At 31.8% G+C, this 18,966-nt stretch overlaps 2 protein-coding genes across 2 annotated transcripts; one reads left to right on the top strand and one right to left on the bottom strand.

The window, feature by feature from the left end:
- Positions 1-3: 3 nt before the first annotated feature.
- LOC120265711 (probable protein phosphatase 2C 26) lies at positions 4-4,288 on the top strand. Its single transcript, XM_039273661.1, has 11 exons — positions 4-201; positions 908-959; positions 1,122-1,201; positions 1,310-1,391; positions 2,063-2,133; positions 2,254-2,333; positions 2,426-2,523; positions 3,341-3,476; positions 3,564-3,633; positions 3,793-3,842; positions 3,942-4,288. Exons 1-11 carry the CDS (start codon positions 56-58, stop codon positions 4,046-4,048), a joined length of 972 nt encoding a protein of 323 aa, XP_039129595.1. The 5' UTR covers positions 4-55; the 3' UTR covers positions 4,049-4,288.
- Positions 4,289-4,610: 322 nt separating this feature from the next.
- LOC120265765 (mitoferrin-like) lies at positions 4,611-7,544 on the bottom strand. Its single transcript, XM_039273728.1, is given in 3 exon segments — positions 4,611-5,038; positions 6,474-6,740; positions 6,742-7,544. Coding segments are annotated over 3 exon segments (975 nt in total). The 5' UTR covers positions 7,243-7,544; the 3' UTR covers positions 4,611-4,831.
- Positions 7,545-18,966: the final 11,422 nt, after the last annotated feature.

Below are 18,966 nucleotides of genomic sequence, written 5' to 3'. Positions count from 1 at the left end.
GCGAACAAGCTCAAGAACGCGAGAGAGAGAGAGAGAGAGGTTGGAGCTTGGAGCAATGGTGAAGGCGATGATGAGGCTAAGCATGCCTCAATGTTGTCGATTTCTTCTTCATTGTTCTCCTGCTCGTCCTCCCATTGCGTTGAGAAGGTGTGCCATTTCTAAGAGAAGTTGTTCCGCTTCGGCTTCAAGCCATCAGATAAGGTGAGCTGAATCTGTGTCATCTCTTGTAATCACTTTGCTTTTTTAATGAATTCGTAGTTATCAAGGAAAGTTTTGAGATTTTTATGGAAGTTTGTGTGTCTATGTGTGCGTGCTTAATTTTATTTTTATTTATTACCGCTTGCTGTTGATATTAGTTTGCATATCCATGGATTGGTAGTTATCAGGGAAATTTTTGAGCTTTTTTGGAAGTTTTGTATGGTTTTTTTTACACTCTTGCTGTTGATTTAGAAGGAGTTTGCTTCTAGACGGAAGTGTTTGTGATTAGGTGTATTCATGTTGATGTCGTTTATAACTTTATGGGATGAAAATGGTAGAAGTTTGTATATGTTGTGCTTGTCGCTGGTCAAATTCATTTTTAGGTCAATGAAATCAGAGAGTGCTTCATGGGAAGTAGAGATATATGATTCATATTGATTACAAAAGGATGATGAGATGCATGTTTGCCCAAGTCTCTAGTAAAGACAAGGTCCTTTGTCTGATTTTGGCTGTGGAAAAGTTATTATCTACCTTTTTGGTTTCAGTAGAGATCCGTTCATATAGAATACTTGCTAGCTAAAGACTTGAAATGTTAATGATTAAGATACATCAGAAGCATTCATTCATTAGATGCTTTTGCGTTTGTTGATTGTAATTTTTGGAGTTGTCTAACCACTGGATTAATTGACTGTTTTCATCGTCATCATAGGTCGGAGGTATCTATCTCTTTTGGAACTCATCTCATTCCACATCCAAGTAAGGTAGTTTAATTTTCTTTCCTTTTGCTTTCTTATTATCTGTTTGTTTGCCAATTACTCATTTTCTTTCATTCATTTGCTTTTGTTGGATATGGGACATGAAGTAATTGAACATCTCAGTTCTTGTTTTTTGTCTGGGTTTTCTTTGTGTTAAATTATTTCTAGGCTGATAAAGGTGGTGAGGATGCTTTCTTTGTGAGCAATTACAATGGTGGAGTTTTTGCCATTGCTGATGGTGTTTCAGGGTATAAACCATTTCCCATTGTATCAATTGCTTTTCCATACTTGTGTTTTTTCCACTATAAGAGTAACTGAAGTTCTATCCCTCTAGTACTTCTTTCGTTGATTGACAGATGGGCAGTCCGAAATGTCAATCCTGCACTATTTTCTCAGGAATTAATGGCCAATGCTTCATGTCTAGTCATGGATCATGAGGTAATTCTACTTGAGATTTTAACAGGTTAAAGCATCAAAATTCAATTTTTCTCTAGTCCATGTTACTTTTATTAGTATCGTCTACTTTAAGCTCTTACCGCTTCTCTTTACCTATAATAAGCATCACCTATAAAACTTTTTTAAGGTGTTTTACTATTTTACATGGAGACTACTTTTGATTGTTCAAGAACTTTCTTGCTTAGAAGAAAGCACCATGTGGTACCATGGAAGCTTTACAATATTTACTGAGATGCGGTTGAGCTTCCATTTATCTAAATTTCAATAAGGAAGGTATGCTTGAAGCAACAAGTGCCCTTGATTTTGTGTACAAAACAATCATGGAGATTTCTATGGATCAAAACTTATTTTGTGTTTGTGGGTAGAAATAACAATTTAATCTATCACTCTCACTTACACTCAAATCATAATGTTGATGTGATGGATGTCACAAAAGAAAATTGATCATAACTGATCTGGGCCAAATATATTTGTATGTATGATAAGCACACATAATATGGGGCAATCATGCTTGTATTTCCTTTTAACAGATTTTGGAGAATACATGACTGCATATGTTTTATTTACCTACCATTTCTTATGAATTTGGCTCTTTATAAGTCAATCCTTATCCAGATGTCAATGAGGTGCATATGCAATGTGCATCTTGGCAGGTCAATTACAATCCCCAAATTCTCTTGGGGAAGGCACATGCTGCAACTTCTTCCATAGGGTCAGCTACTGCGTAAGTTCTATCCTGATCTTTAGAAACACTTAGTTCTATCATATTATTTCTTGTTTAATTTACAAAGCTGAGAAAAGTTTGTCAGTTATTAACTTTTCTTATGATCTTCTGTCTGAATAGCATTGTTGCTATGCTGGAGAAGAATGGGACTTTAAAACTTGCAAATGTTGGAGATTGTGGACTCCGTGTTCTCCGGAAAGGTTTTGTGGACATTCCTGTTTGATTTCCTTTTCATGGATGTTTAGTTTTTCATTTCATTTCGTTTCATACATCTTTCATCGACATTTAACAGGCGATGTGATTTTCTCTACCACACCACAAGAACACTATTTTGATTGCCCCTACCAGTTAAGCTCTCAGATAATTGGACAGACTTACAGAGATGCAGTGGTATGCAGTATGCACCATGTTCATTCTATCCATTTCTTCTATAATTTATGTCCACCAGCACTTGTCTTCTTGAGCTTAGATTTGATTTATAATTGGATTTGGTTTTATATGACAACCAGCTATTTTCCTGATTTTTCTCAACTCATTTCACCTTATAATAGATCAAGCAAGTATTTTTCAAACAATATATATGACCGACCATTTTAAAGTCAGAAGCAATGTCTCATTTGAAGTATTTTAGCTTCCTCAAACCAAACCATGAAACTTGCATTTTCTCTTGAAAGAAACTGTAATGGCCCATCCACAGCAACTTCAGTATGACTCATTCAATATAATTGGTCTTGCAAAGAACAAAGAACCTCACCTTCAGCACCTATGTGTCTTATCATGTCAGGGTGACTTTCTACCGGGGAGGATACCTTCATTCAATTTTTTTTTATTGTGTTCTCTAGTATTTTTTTCTCCCTATCATTTGATTTATGAAAGGTTTATTGTGTTTTCATGACAAGATCTTAACTTGAAAACCTAATTTTTCAGCATATATTTTCTAACATGTGCTCAGTTATTTGGACAAGTCTTCTTGATTATGTTTTTGTCTTCCTCTCAATGAATACTCTGCAAATTTTCCCACCAATGTGAGATGAGCTAATTTTCTTGTTATTCTTCAGTATTTACCTGACCAGCTTTTCAATAAATAAAATTCAACTGCAATCCCTACTGACCTTTCTATTCTAACCTCTTAGCTTGCATGAATTTAAATCTGAATGCATAACACTCAGTCTCTAGTGGTAGTACCATTTGAAACTTTCCTGCCTAGGTTTCCAATGTGGATTTACTGGAAGGAGATATGATCGTTGTTGGCTCAGATGGCCTTTTTGATAATGTCTTCGATCATGAAATTGTTTCCACAATATCCAGATTCAACACTGCAGTAGAAGCCGGTAAGTTTCCCGGTTACCCTCTCCCATCATTCTAGTAATCAAAGCTGTCGCTTTCTTCTGATAAACAATTTGATGCTTCAATGCAGCAAAAGGCATTAGCTGATCTTGCATGCAATCATTCAATGGATGCTAACTTCGATTCACCCTACTCCCTCGAAGCCAGAAACAAGGTACAAAATAAGGCTCCTTTATTTCTTCCCTTCAGAATCGCATTATATCTTTGTCGATTTCCCTTTCAGTATCAGAGCACAAGCATGAAATGGCATTCTAAATGGATATGTGCTTCAGATCTGACATTTTGTTTCTCCAATTTAACGTAAATAAACAGGGACTTTGATGTGCCGTTCTGGAAGAAAATACTCGGAAAGAAACTTATCGGTATGGCTCACATACTGAACTCCTACTTCTTATTATTTTCAATCAATCTTTGTTGAATTGGAACTTTGCTTTAATTTTTGATGTCCTTTGATTAATCAGGTGGTAAACCAGATGATATTACTGTGATTGTGGGCCAAGTGGTGAGTTCAGCTGATGTTTTGGAACCATCAGAAGCCTTTTCAAGGGTAGAAATTTATAACTATTAACCCTCATAAAGAACTTTTCAAAAAGATTACCATGGTAATTAATGTGCTTGTAAACCATGGTTCCATACAATTACAAGGTTTTTGGCCACATATGCCCAGCACATTGATGAATCTTTTCGGTCAAAGAATATTATTGAAAAGAATATTATTAGGGACTCTCACTCTTCCCTCTATGAGGGAATCAAATTCAAGTCTCATCCTATGTGAAGGGAACTTTATACTGCAGGGTTAAGTGCACTTTTATTATTTATTAAATTATGTAGCTGGCCCAGATTCTTGAATGTTATATCATTTCACAGTTAATGTCTGGTTCCAATTTGGATTTTAAAAAAATATTCAACCCACTAATCTAACACTCATTATATCAGTCAATTGCCAAAAATCTTGAAATATTTAAACAAATTAAATAAGAAAATTCTATTTCATTTATTTTTTTGGGCCTGCAAATAATTATTATAGTGATGGAAATTTACCTTCTTTTTAATTAAAAAAAAAAAAAAAGAGAACTAGCGAGAACTGGGTACACACTAAAAAGGGGTAAATTTCATAAAATGTAACACAGTAAAACTCCTGAAGTGAACACAGAAGAATGATACAAATACATATCCTTCTGAGCAGATGTTTTCATGGATCATTTATAAGGGTACAAAAGCATCCTCAAAAGAGAATGATGCTTGTTCTCATTAACAGAGAAGGAAGGATGACATAAATGTGTCACTTCATATCAGGAGAAAACCAGAGTAAAAAAAGGAAGAAGAAAAATTACGTATTGCATATGCTGATTCAAGAGGGATTCTTCGTATTATTGAGTCGTTGGAAAAAAGACTTCGAAGCTTCGTAAGTTGACCAGCAAATAGCAGCGGCCGGGGCGTGAAAGAGCATCCTGGGCTTCCATCCTCTCATAAGTCCGGTATAGCCGTCACGCCTTCTTATTGTTCGTATTAAATCCCAAATTGAGCTGGTAGAGAATCGGTCACAACCACAGACACCCTGGTAGAACAAATTATGTGTGAAAATTCTCAATGTAACTTGTCAGTTGAATCTTCAAAGCAATAGAATGCCATATCTTATAAAGTAACATTTCATCTGGTTGTTGAAAATTTGGAAAATGATTGGATAGACAAAGGTTAAAAAGAACAACAAGAAAAAGAAATTAGGTGAATACTTTATTTTTTACTTCACGGCATTAATTAAACATAATTTTGACCATTAATCTGGCATCAAATAAAAAAAGTATATATCTTCTTCAAATTACTTGTAAAACTAACCTAAGTGCTATTTCCAATTATTCTATTGTATGATGGTATATATCAAGAACAGGGTCAATCTAGAATACTTCCAAGGGTAAAATAAGTCATAAGATAACATAGGGCAAAAGGATAACTTAACTAATTTCTCCAAAAAAAGTTATAATGAAAGGGATCTTAGCCCCGGATAGAAATTGTGTTGATCTTAATCCTATGCTTACCTTCAAAGTCTATCATTTCTCAATTCAACAATTTCAGTCAGCCAGAGCATGTCAATAGCCACCAAATATCATTTGTTTTCTTCAACAAGATACAAAGGATCTAACAACCTACCATCAGCAAGAGTCCATTATTTGAGAGACTTCTAACGGATAATGGGGAAGGTCAATCATAACAGAGCACTGGCTTGCAAAAACTGAATACTAAACAAACTCTAGTCTCACTCTTTTCAATGTCTTCATTGTCCCCTGCATCTTTCTGAATTGTCCCTTCAATCCTAATTTTTTTCTTTAAATTTTACATCCAACGATAATGAATCTCCATATGGAAAATTAACACTTCTTTGGTTTAGCATAACAGCCCTGCATGTGCAATAAGCAAATAGCATAACCTTTCACAGACAACGGATTCATGCTCATATTCACACTGAATTTTGCCATGCAGAAAATCCATGCATAGCTTCACTGAATATAGTCTCATCACTTAAAAACCTGAAGACCTCTACTAAAATATATCCCCACATCTTCTATCAAAGAACAAATCCATCCACTTGTCTAAGTCACCAAAATACTTAGTGATTCAGGACACCATAGAAAAAGAAAAAATATTCACTTTCACTCATTATCATGAAGCTTTTCTTCTTCAAAAGAAAATAAAAATTACTTTTTTTTTTCCCAAACTTTAAAGCTAACAAGATGCTTCTGTGGGGATGGAAAAAAAGGAGGCCAGAAATTCAGATGTAGGCTAATTTGCAGAGCATAAACTCTCTCTAACTCAATGTAGCTGATAGAATGACCGGTGGACATAACTCTGAAGTTTCACATCCCCTAACAGCAATCTTAAACAGAATCCCAAACATCAATAAAGAGTTCTATAGCATGTGTTTCCAAATACCACTACTTCATCTGCTACGTAGTAAAAAGAGAGAACTTTTAGCATCAATCAGAGCTTTTCTTTACCTGACACTGCAATTGGGTTTTCACCACATCAAGAGGAGTAGTGACAGCCGCTGCCAGAGCTCCTGCCGCAGCACCAGCCGTGGCATGCACCACCAACGTTTCATCATTAGCACTATCAGGCGAGACCTCCGTCAACGCTCTCTTCACCGCCTCATACGTCGCGAAGTGCACCGCCGTGAACGGCGCATTCATCACCACCGTCGTCCGATAAGACGCATAGAACGCACGCACCCCCTCTTCTCTCATCACTCTCCTAACACAATCACCCCACCCCTCTATACGGACTACTCTCAAGCTGCAGCCGCTGCTTCACGGTATCCATCGGCGTGAGCACAGCATCGCTAGCCACCGTGGCAAGCACCCCAGACGCCGCATGCGCAAAGGGGTTATTAGGATTATTCTTAGAGAGCGCCTGCTTAGCAAACTCATAAACAGAGAAGTAAACAGCATGGGCAGGGCCAGCACCAAGACCCATAGCGCCAATCCCACGGTAAAGACCAAGAAAACCTTCATGGCGGAGAACAGAGGCAAGCGCATGGCGAAGACCAAAAGGCAGATGACAAGGCAAAGATCCAGCTTGCATCCTCGTCTTGAGAGTATCAACAGGGAACATAGCAGTATGCTCAACAAGACCAGCAATAGATCCAGCAATCATATACTGCCAGAAAAGGAGACCATCATGGGAAAGTTGAAGGTTTTCAGAGGTGGCAGCAGTGGCGGCAGGGAGAAGTTCCGGGTGGCGGAATTTGGGGGAAGCATCAGTGGCCATTGAGAAGGAGAAGAAGAAGAAGAAGAAGGGATTGAGGATGGATGAAGAGAGTTAGGGTTAGGGTTAGGGTTAGGGTTATAAAGAGAAGTGGGAGATGGAGATGGAGATTGAAGAGGATTAGGAGCCATAAAAGGGATTAGGGCCACATGATCGGCGATGATGGAATAGCGCGCTATTCCAATTCCGATTCCTTATTCCGAATTTGGGATTTCTCTATCCCTATTTCTCCTCTTTCTTTGGGATTTCTCTATCCCTATCTCTCTTCTTTCTTTCTTTCTTTCTTTTGCTACGTTGAAGAAGAACGAGAGAGAGAGAGAGAGAGAGAGAGAGTCAAAAGAGGAACCGGTTGCCGCCTTGGTCATGGGTTTTTTTTTATATATATACCCTTGATATGTCTCGTAATTACATTTGTTCATTGAAAATTATGAGACGCTCCTCCAGTTTTATTTGAATTTAGGGAGCGTTCGTTTCAAGAGAAGTGAGGAAAAATGGTCTGATTTTTTCCACTTCTGATGTTCATTTTGTGCTGAGATAAGAGAAGTTTTTATCACTAGAAGTGGAAAAATTAGACTATTTTTCTTACTTTTGACTGAAGTTAATTTTGAACTAAGCCCACTTCATTATTTTTTTTAGTGAAGTGGGGTGAAGTGAGTCAATATATAAAAACTAAATTATTTTTACTTGTAAAAGAATGTTTTGTGTTTTTTAAAAAAATATTGTTAAATGTATAAATATATTAAAATTGAGAAATAAAATAAAGTTATTATTTAATACTTCATAAAATTTCTGAATTAGCATAGAAAATAATTAAAAACATTTTGCAGAAAAAGACGTTTAAAGTTTTAATTTTACAAATTATTTTTTATTTTTATTTTTTTACTATTATATGTCATCTAGTGAACCATTGTGAGCTTGCTATCGAAGGGTGAGATTTTATGGTTAAAAAAATTGGTAGAGATGGAGATTAAAATAAAAATTCTTAATTAAATTAAAAATTTATATGCTGAAAAAAAAATAAAAGTTTTATGTATTAGACTGTTTTTTCTAAAAAAAATATTCTTTTATCTTAAATGTTAGATATTGTACAATAATCAACATAATAATATGGATGAATTTATTTTCTCTATGAAAGATTGAGGGTTTATCTGTTTCTGAAAACCATGGTTGAATGTTTAATGTGCGTAAAATGACACGATTGTTTACATTGTCATATATATATATATATAAAAATAAAATTCATTTTTAATGTTTATAAATATTTGATAATTTTGAAATTTGTAAAAAATATGATATGCAAATGACCTCTTGACATATTGTTATCGGGTCATCAGCATAGGATATTTATGCATGTCTTTGACATGATATGCGGCATATGCCCGCATTTCATCAAAACACACATATATATATATATATATATATATATATATATATATATATATATATATATATTAAATTAAACCAATTAAAATTGTTTGATTTTTTTGGGAATAAAACAAAACAGTGAGAATATACTTTTCATCTATACTATTAATTCTATTTGAAAAAAACATTATGGACTATTTTTTCTCTAAAAAGAAATAAGAGCTTTATAATTGGTTTGTGGTTCTAAAAAATTGGAGATATTTATATGCATCACTATCTTACATTTTATGGTGAACGGCGCCACCTTTGAAATTTCATAAGTTTAAAATTATACAATATTCGGTAATGTTAGGTAGTCTATACTATAAAAAATTATGACTTTCAAGGTTCTTGTTATCTTCTTTTATTCTCAATGGACCAACAAGAATAACTTATTCTAAAATTAGAATTTTATTCTATGATAAGAGTCAATATAATTTTTTTTTTTTTATTATTATTATTTGTGAGAAAATAAGTTATTTATAGGGGTGGTAACGGGGCGGAGGCGGAGGCGGGGATGCCCCTCCCCCTCCCTATCCCCGTCAATGGCGGGGATGGGGATTCCCCATCCCCGACGGGGGGAATTTTCTTCTCTATCCCCATCCCCATCCTCATCCCTGCGGGGATCCTCACGGGGATTCTCTAGTTGTAAAAATATTATTACATATCGAACATAAAAAACAACTCAACATAAATATATACATAAAATTATGATAAGATCAAAACTACTTAACATAGGGGCTTTTATATCTAATTTTTAATTGTTATTAGTTTAAAAATAAATAGTTTATGTGATTAGCGCAATTAAATTAAAAATTAGAGTTTTTTTTATATTATCACCTATTCCATTGAATTTTTTTAATGTTGGAAAAAAATTATATATACACGTATACATATATATATATATATATATATATGTATTTTAATCGGGTCGGGGATCCCCACGGGGCGGGGAGGGCATTCCTCGTCCCCATCCCCATTTAGGAAACGAGGACGGATTGGCCCGTCCTCGCCCTCATGGGGGAGGGATTCGGGGAATCCCCATCCCCGTCGGGTCGGGTCCCCGTGGGGATCAGGGATTCCCCGCCCCATTACCATCCCCTAGTTATTTAGATGGAAGGGAAGATAAATAGAACAAATTAAATATATTAAAATTTGAAGTTATAATCAATATTTGTGATAAAAAAACACAAGAATGCCAAAATTCATATAAAATTTTCAATAAGTAGCTATTTGTTTTGGAGAATTTAATCTTAGTTTTTATATATTATAAAAGTAATTATTTGTTTTTTATTTTATATAAATTTGTATAATGTATCAAGGAAAGCCCCCATGGGTATTTAACTATACTTAAATATTAATTTTGTTAAAAATTATCATTTTTTATTTCTAAACTATATAAATATGCTAAGTAAACATGTTCACAAATTGACTTTGGTTTTTTAAGAGTAAATCTAAAACACTGGAAGATGAAATCATGAAAAATAAATAAACTTTATTTTTTGATAAATTGACGATAAGCATTTTTTTAAATTGCATTGTGCTTGAGAGGCATTAAACTCGAGATCTTTTCAAACACAAACAAGATAAGAAACCACTAGAGTATGCCTTGGTTTCTCACCTAATAAATTTTCATATTCTAACATTAAAACGCTATATATTTACATAATATGTTTTGATATCCATAAAAGTTTGATGCAGTCACAACTCAATCAGCAGTTAGTCTCAAGTTCGAAGTTAATTTAAATCTTATTTTGATTAATTTGAAAATAAGAAATTTAGATTTAGATTTAACTAATTTTTTATTATACATAACTTTAATATTAAAGAAATTTATAACTTAGATTTAGAAATATAAATTTTTACGATCTTTAAAAATCAAATTAGACATGTAATATTTAACATTCTACTTTATCAAATTATTATGATAGGAAATTAGACATGTAACATTTAACATTCTATTTATTCAAATTATTATGATGGGAGGTATGTATTTGTGTATCTCTGCTTTTTCACATCTATAATTGTATAAGTTGAGCAAATGTCCTATTCCATTAAAATTGTTAAAGGTTCTGTTTCCGCCATCCACATGCATAAGTAAATAAATAAATAAATAAATAAAAACTAAAACGAAGTGCCTTGATGTGAGAGCCATTGAAGATAATGCATTCACAAAGAAGCCTCTTTCATTCTCAAAGCAAACTAGCCATTGTTTTTTGAGCCACATCCTTATAAAGAGAACAATGGGAGAAAAGGAAATACTTGAAAGAGAAGATGATGATGATGATGCATGGTCCCCAAACTCAATAAAAACATAAAAACAATAAACAAAAACAAAAATAAAAGCTTTCCAAAATTTTTATAGATATATCTCTTGTGCTCTCCACACGTTCAAGAAGATCAAAGTTCTCTCTTTGTCATAAATATATATCATTCATGCTCTATTCTTTTTCACTTGCGTGTGCACTCCACACTTGATATAGACTTCCACTTTTGTATTGTTTGTTTGTGCCTTTTATCATCTAAACATATTAAGATAAAATAAATATGGATATGAAAAAAATTTAATTTGCCAATAACCATTTAGTCTATTGACATCGGGTCCCTTGCGTAGGATATTCGTCTCGAATGTCGAGCGTGGCTCTCCGAGTTCAATCCCCATATCGTACAAAGTGAGGGCACGGTTCGGTAGTGAACGCTGCTCCCCCACGTGTTCGTCTCTGGATTCCGGCGCTTGTCGTCTTTCTCAAATCAATTTAGTTTGAATATATTATAAGTTAAAATTATACACCTTATACGTGTATCTTCTATTTGTCTAATATATACTTATCAAATAAACTTTTATTTTAATGATGTTAATTACCTTCTTATTACTCAAAGTAAATGTTATTACTTTCATATATACAAAGTTGATATATACAAAGTTGAGTGAAAATGTTACCATATATACATATATAAACTAATTATGAGTAGGTTTTTAGGAAGAAAAATGTTGTTTTTGCAAACTTAGTTTAATATATATACTTTCAGCTCATTAATTGCCACTAATTTTTTTTGTTTAGGACACCAACATCACAAGGAGGTGTGATAAATGATAATTGTTAAGTTTAGAAAATCTATTCAATATTTATAATAACAACATTATTCTTTTCAATAATATGTAATATATATATATATATATTGCTAAATGAACTAAAAAATAGTTGATAAATAGTAAAAAAAACTATAAACCATATAAGAAATAGTTCTCCATTTAAATAATGACCAAAGAAAAGAAAACTGTTAAAATTAATTACTAACATAAAACTAGACTAATTTGCTCGCCTCCATAATGTACTATGAAAGTTCTAATCTCTTGTAAAATAGAGATAATTCATTGTGACAATTTTTTTTTTTTTTGAGATATGGACATCTATATAATTAAAGAATATTTAGTTTTAATTATATAAAAAATTGCATAATATATTTTCTTCATTGTTTTATTATTTTCTCTCTTATCTCTTCCCTGTGTTAATGCCTTAATGGTGGTTTAATCTATATATTCCTTGCAAGTGATTCTCAGACAAAGAATACAAATGGATCATGACATGCATTACTATCAAGAATAACATGCCAATTTATCATTTATCTATCAATGGCTTGTTTTTCAACTTTTGGTCTATTTTCAAACTAACTTCCAAACTTAAAAAAGGCTTGAGAATATTCTTTTTCTCTTTTATCAAAACCCTTAGAAAAAAAAATTCTCCATTAACAAAGATTTCATGTTTTATGATAAGGGAATTTTTAAACAGTACGTTGATAAGAAACTTTAATGTTTGTTGTTGATTTTTGTGGGAATTGAATCCTTTTAAATTATGATCTCGATAAGATTGAACTGCTATTTGATTAAACTATGTATTTAGATGATTTTTATAGAACATATAAATTCGATATTTTCATATGTGTTAAAATGTATATGTTAGAGTTTTTAACATGAACTTCCTTTTATCCAATTCAAACAAAACTCGCGATGCAACTTATATAATTTTTTGAATTATTATTAGTATTATTTTAGATTTGTGGTAGTAAGAGATGATTTGGACTGATCTATTTAAAGAATTTTAGACAATTAGGTTGAACCTAAAAAAACAAAGTTAGGTCATGAATTGGAATGAATCCAAGTCAAAGTAACTGTAATCTAAATAGAGCATATCTTAAAGTTTTATTACAATGAAATAGCTATGGAAAATAAATTTAATTTTCAATATAGTAACATGTCATTTTATCTAATTTGAGGGTTCCGTATAAATTTATGTGCTTTCATTTTGTTTTTCTTCCGCTGCTAATGTTAGTTATTCTTTTATGATATATACAATATATATATATATATATATATTAGAGTTAAAATGGTCATAGTAGCATAGGGTTAAAATGATAATTTAATTTTAAGGTTATGAAGAAGTATGCTTTAAACTTGAAAGATAACTAATATGAAAAAAAATAGTTCGTTTAGATATATAAACTAAAATAATATTTCAAAATAATAATTTTTTTATTACTTAACACACTATAAACATTACATAATCCTAGCCTAAATTTTAATATATTATATCAATATGTCTTTAAGTTTCATTAAATTAAGCAGGTAATATTTCTTTATATAAGTTCTTTATAAAAATATAATTAAATAGGAAAATACATTGATCCATTGATGTATATTTATTGACATACCATTATATTCTCATTACATTATTATATTTTCTCAATTATTTTTTTAACCTTTTTATTTTACTAGCATGCAAAATATATGATGCTCAAATATAAAATGCATGAATAGATGAATATTTAACCATGTTTTTGTCTTGAAATTTAATCTCATTAAAATAAAATATTTATTAAGATGTTTGAGGAAACCTAGGAAAGTCCACTGAACAAATAAAATAAAAGTTGATAAATAAATATCAAAGCTTGAAATTGAGAACCTAAATATTAAATTTGGAAAACAAAACAATTAGATTCATAGGTTTTTTTAATTTTTCACTACCTGAAAATAGTTTAATAGCGGTTTCACCATCAAAATTTCAACAATACCCATGTCCCTCAGTTAATTTTGTTTCGTTTGTCATCCAACAATACCCATGTCCCTCAGTAAATTTTGTTTCGTTTGTCTAACAAGTGATGTAAATCTTTTAAAAGTGTTTATATAGAAATTAATGTTTTATTAATTACAGTAAAAATAAATTATATATATATATATTAAATTTCTACATAAGGAATTTATGATGGTACCATTATTTTTAATACAAAATTATTTTTAATTAAAATCAATTATGTAGTTAATATTTAAGATATATATAGAAGTATTATATGTGCTTATCGGCTGGCAATGAAATAGTATAAGTAAAAGTTTGTCTGTAATTTTATGGCTTGTTTAATAAATTAATAGTTAGTTTTTTTCATATATCCCTTTAAATACCATGTATTTTTTAAAAATAAATAATTATATTATATAATAATTACTTGGTTTTACAAATGTATATACACAGTCACCTAAAAAATATATACAATAATAATTACATAGATATTTGTATGTTTATATATGTGTACTAAGAATAATATATATATATATATATATATATATATATATATAGTGACAAAAATTTGTACTGGTTTTAAAAGCAAGTAGGTGGGTTTTGTCACACCCACCCCTTCTACTGAGGTAAATGTGGCACCCATCAGTTAAAATTCCCTTTTAGCTGAAGCCGACACTCTGTTTTAAACAAAAGCGGACTCTACAAATCACAATTTACTAATTTTTTTCACCAAGTACGGGTTCAAATACATAAATACAATAAATATAATTACTCTAATTTGGGGGGTACAACCGCTCTAGGTCATGACACCAATAACAAGAAAGAAAGAAATGAGGTACCCACTGCAGCTCCTGGGATCGAACCTCGACTCGTTCTAAACCCGATCGGGTAATCTAGGTTCCCTGCTCCCTGCACTCTGACAGCATTCAGGTTGGTCGGTGAGTGGCTTAATAATTTCAAATACTAAAAATACGATTGTATATAAAGTATATAAATACCAACTTCTCAAATAATTTTCCAACTTTTTCAAAATAACAGAATTCTAGCAAAATACGTCTTTAAAGAACTTTTGAAACATAAACTCATCATAAATCAATATCAAATCAATTTTCTAAGAAAATCCAAAATTGTTGTGAGAGACTGCCTTCTAAGAGCGAGCAGTGAGCTCAGCCTCATCACATGACCCAAAAATAACAAAGTAATATAAAAAAATTCATTCTCAATTCCACGACTGAAAACTCTCCCCACTTAGCGCAGTCGCGACTAGGTTAGGAGCCGCCAAGGTCTTCGATGCCCTTGACGTTGGCCCATCGGTCCCATGTGGTGACTCGGGATCCCGATGTATAATCCAATCGAGGGCTCTACGCTCCCACCGATCCGGACAAATCAACACTCGAGTCCACCGCGCCACCTCTAAAGGGCGGCGGTGGGAACCCACTTCTGCGATGAGTCGGGCCTTAGCCGCCGTCACCATCCAAAACCAACATGTAGATGCAGTGATAATACAAATCGTATAAATCATATCACATGGTCCTTATCCGGGACATTCACGATGACGATACATGCATAATACCAGGTAAAAGTCCAAATATAAAAATACCATTCCTATGCCGGGGAATGAAAACCGATCCACAAATATTGTCGGTAAAAACATTTTAATACACGCACATGATTTCACAAATCATTCCAAATCAAAGCATATATAACCATCCAAAAATAAATTCATGAACCGAATAATTAAATCACATATACATGTATTTTTATACTATTTATAAATACGTATAATTATACGAAATTGATGTATCAATACGATTGTCAGGAACATCAACGGCAAATAAATATCGTATACCTCAACATTATACGCCAATTAAACATGATAAAAAGAAATACTTAAACAATTATTTTCAAAATACTAGCCATTAAATAATTATTTCAAATAATAATAATTAATCAATTATTTAAAAATAATAACCACTACCAACTCACTCTGGTGTCCTTGGGTTCCTTGCTAGACGCTGGAACTCCCTCCCAAGACCGAACAACACCTAATGAGAATAATATAATAAAAAAATAAATAATATATTTAAACTCAAAAGAAAATACAAAAAATAATAATCAACTCTCTATTGGGCCCACTCACTCCAATCGGTTAAAATCCGACCTTGCATAATCCAACTGGCTTTCAATTGCACTTAAACCAACTCAATTTATACTAAACACGCTTAAAACCAATCTGAACCAATCTCAATTCCATTGAACCAAGCTCAATTGCACTGAACCAAGCTTAATTGCACTCGAACCAAACTCAATCAAACTGAACCAGCTTGAACCAACTCAATTCTTATTCAAAAATCCTTTTGAACCAACTTGGTTCAGTCCAAAAACCCTTAACCCAAATCAACTGAACCAAACCCAAAACCATCTCAACTCGATTTGATCAAGCCCAACTCAACCAAATTAATTCAACTCAATCAATTCAATCCAACTTGGTTTGATCCAACCAATTCAACTTGGCTAACTCAACCCATTTCAATCTAACCATTATTATTAACCTCCTAATCATCATAATCATCAATTTAATTAACTAAACCAAATTTTTAATCTCGGTGCTACGATGAATGCTACATAGAAACCGAAAACTCTCATCTCCATTTTCAAGCGATTTCCATCCCAAATCTGAGGGTTTTTCCAAAACAATTTCATACACTCATCATCTACAATGACATACTCAAGTTTTTTTCTACTCAAATCCATCATTTTTTTCTTCATTAAATCCACCAAATACACACACACATACATTCAAGTATATAAATAAATAAATCATCAAAAATACTTTACTAAAATAATACTTCATCCATTCTCCCCTGCAAATACCAAACTTTATCTCTTCCAATTTCTCTCCAAATCTCTCACTCTTTTCTTTCTTTTTTTTTTAAAAAAAAACTCTCGGGTTACTGTAGCAAAATGGTGGAGAAGAAGATGAACAACACTCAAGCTCTAGATTTTTCTCCAATCTTATGATTCAGCCGAAATTTACATTTAGTCCCTCCAAACATAATTTCTTACAAAATAGTCCCTGAAAAACTCACAAATGGTCCCTGAATTATAAAATAGTATTCTCAAAAGATCCTTTCAAATTATCCAATGGTCCTTTAAGTATAACACAATATTTCAAAAAGGTGCCCACCACCTTACCTTTCAGTCCTTGGTTTTCAGAAACATTTTATATCAATTTTTTTTTTCTATTACTCTTTAACCAAAAAATCTTTTATAAACTTTTACACTTAGGTCCTTGTTATTTCCACTTAGGGTTTCTCCACAAGGTTACTCTGTAGAAAAAAATTCTTACATAGCTGTATGTACTCTGCAATATATTTTTCCAATAGGTATCCAAAGGTTCAGGGTATTACAGGTTTCGATTAAGTGTTTTTTATAACTTTATGTAAAGGTATTAGTAGAAATCGGGTTGGATGATTGAGGTTGATTTTGAACAGTATCATGAATAGTAGCAAAGCTTGTGCTAATATCCACGAGAATATGTCAGCTACCGGGGAATGTGAATAATACTATGAACAATGACAAAGTTTGTACTAGTTTTAAAGACATGTAGACGTGTTCTGTTTAAGTGTTTCTTATAACTTTTATGCAAAAGAAGAAATCGGGTTGAATAACTGAGATTGATTATGAACAGTACCATGAACGGTGGCAAAAACCTGTACTGGTTTTGAAAATAGATAAGTAGATTATGCTAAGTATTTTTTTATTACTTTTTATAAAGTTATTAGCAAAAAATCTATATTACTATGCATAAGTATAGTAACACTGTTTCGTTTGTCATCCAACAATACCCATGTCCCTCAGTAAATTTTGTTTCGTTTGTCTAACAAGTGATGTAAATCTTTTAAAAGTGTTTATATAGAAATTAATGTTTTATTAATTACAGTAAAAATAAATTATATATATATATATATTAAATTTCTACATAAGGAATTTATGATGGTACCATTATTTTTAATACAAAATTATTTTTAATTAAAATCAATTATGTAGTTAATATTTAAGATATATATAGAAGTATTATATGTGCTTATCGGCTGGCAATGAAATAGTATAAGTAAAAGTTTGTCTGTAATTTTATGGCTTGTTTAATAAATTAATAGTTTGTTTTTTTCATATATCCCTTTAAATACCATGTATTTTTTAAAAATAAATAATTATATTATATAATAATTACTTGGTTTTACAAATGTATATACACAGTCACCTAAAAAATATATACAATAATAATTACATAGATATTTGTATGTTTATATATGTGTACTAAGAATAATATATATATATATATATATATAAGTGTTTTTTATAACTTTATGTAAAAGTATTAGTAGAAATCGGGTTGGATGATTGAGGTTGATTTTAAACAGTATCATAAATAGTAGCAAACCTTGTGCTAATATCCACGAGAATATGTCAGCTACTGGGGAATGTGAATAATACTATGAACAATGACAAAGTTTGTACTAGTTTTAAAGACATGTAGACGTGTTCTGTTTAAGTGTTTCTTATAACTTTTATGCAAAAGAAGAAATCGGGTTGAATAACTGAGATTAATTATGAACAATACCATGAACGATGGCAAAAACCTGTACTGGTTTTGAAAATAGATAAGTAGATTATGTTAAATATTTTTTTATTACTTTTTATAAAGTTATTAGCAAAAAATCTATATTACTATGCATAAAGTATAGTAACACTATTACGAAACCGGAAAAACCAAGAGGTGGAGAGAATAATGGGTATGTGAATAGTATAATGAACGGTGACAAAAGCTTGTGTAGGTTTTAAAAGCAAGTAGGTGGGTTCCACTTAAATGTTTTGTTATAACTTTGTGTGAAGGTATTAGGAAAAATCAAGTCAGGTGTTATTATTTATCTACACATTGTATATGCAATTTTACAGACTGTTGGATTCCAATCTAATGGTTCAACACCAACATTGGTCGATACAATATCTACTGACGCTTCCTAGATGACACAAGCTATAGAATATCAAGTATTGGTCATGAGGTATTCATTAAACCTCGGGGAGTTACAAACAATTTTGTTATGTTTTTATATATATAAATATATATAAATCAAAATGCAAAGGTTTATTTTTTTTTTCAAATTACATGTTTGAAATATTTAAAAAAATAAAATATAATTTTAATATCTTATCAGCTCAATTTATATTTATCCGTTTCAAAAGGCTC

This window comes from Dioscorea cayenensis, chromosome 7 (assembly GCF_009730915.1).
Source record: "Dioscorea cayenensis subsp. rotundata cultivar TDr96_F1 chromosome 7, TDr96_F1_v2_PseudoChromosome.rev07_lg8_w22 25.fasta, whole genome shotgun sequence".
Taxonomy (NCBI): domain Eukaryota; kingdom Viridiplantae; phylum Streptophyta; class Magnoliopsida; order Dioscoreales; family Dioscoreaceae; genus Dioscorea; species Dioscorea cayenensis.
This window is presented reverse-complemented; position numbering and strand designations above follow the sequence as displayed.

Coding starts and splice junctions, on each gene's coding strand:
- LOC120265711 (XM_039273661.1), top strand. CDS start 56: ATGGTGAAGGCGATGATGAGGCTAAGCATGCCTCAATGTTGTCGATTT. Junction 960..1,121: donor TCATTCCACATCCAAGTAAG/GTAGTTTAATTT, acceptor AATTATTTCTAG/GCTGATAAAGGTGGTGAGGA. Junction 1,202..1,309: donor ATTGCTGATGGTGTTTCAGG/GTATAAACCATT, acceptor GTTGATTGACAG/ATGGGCAGTCCGAAATGTCA.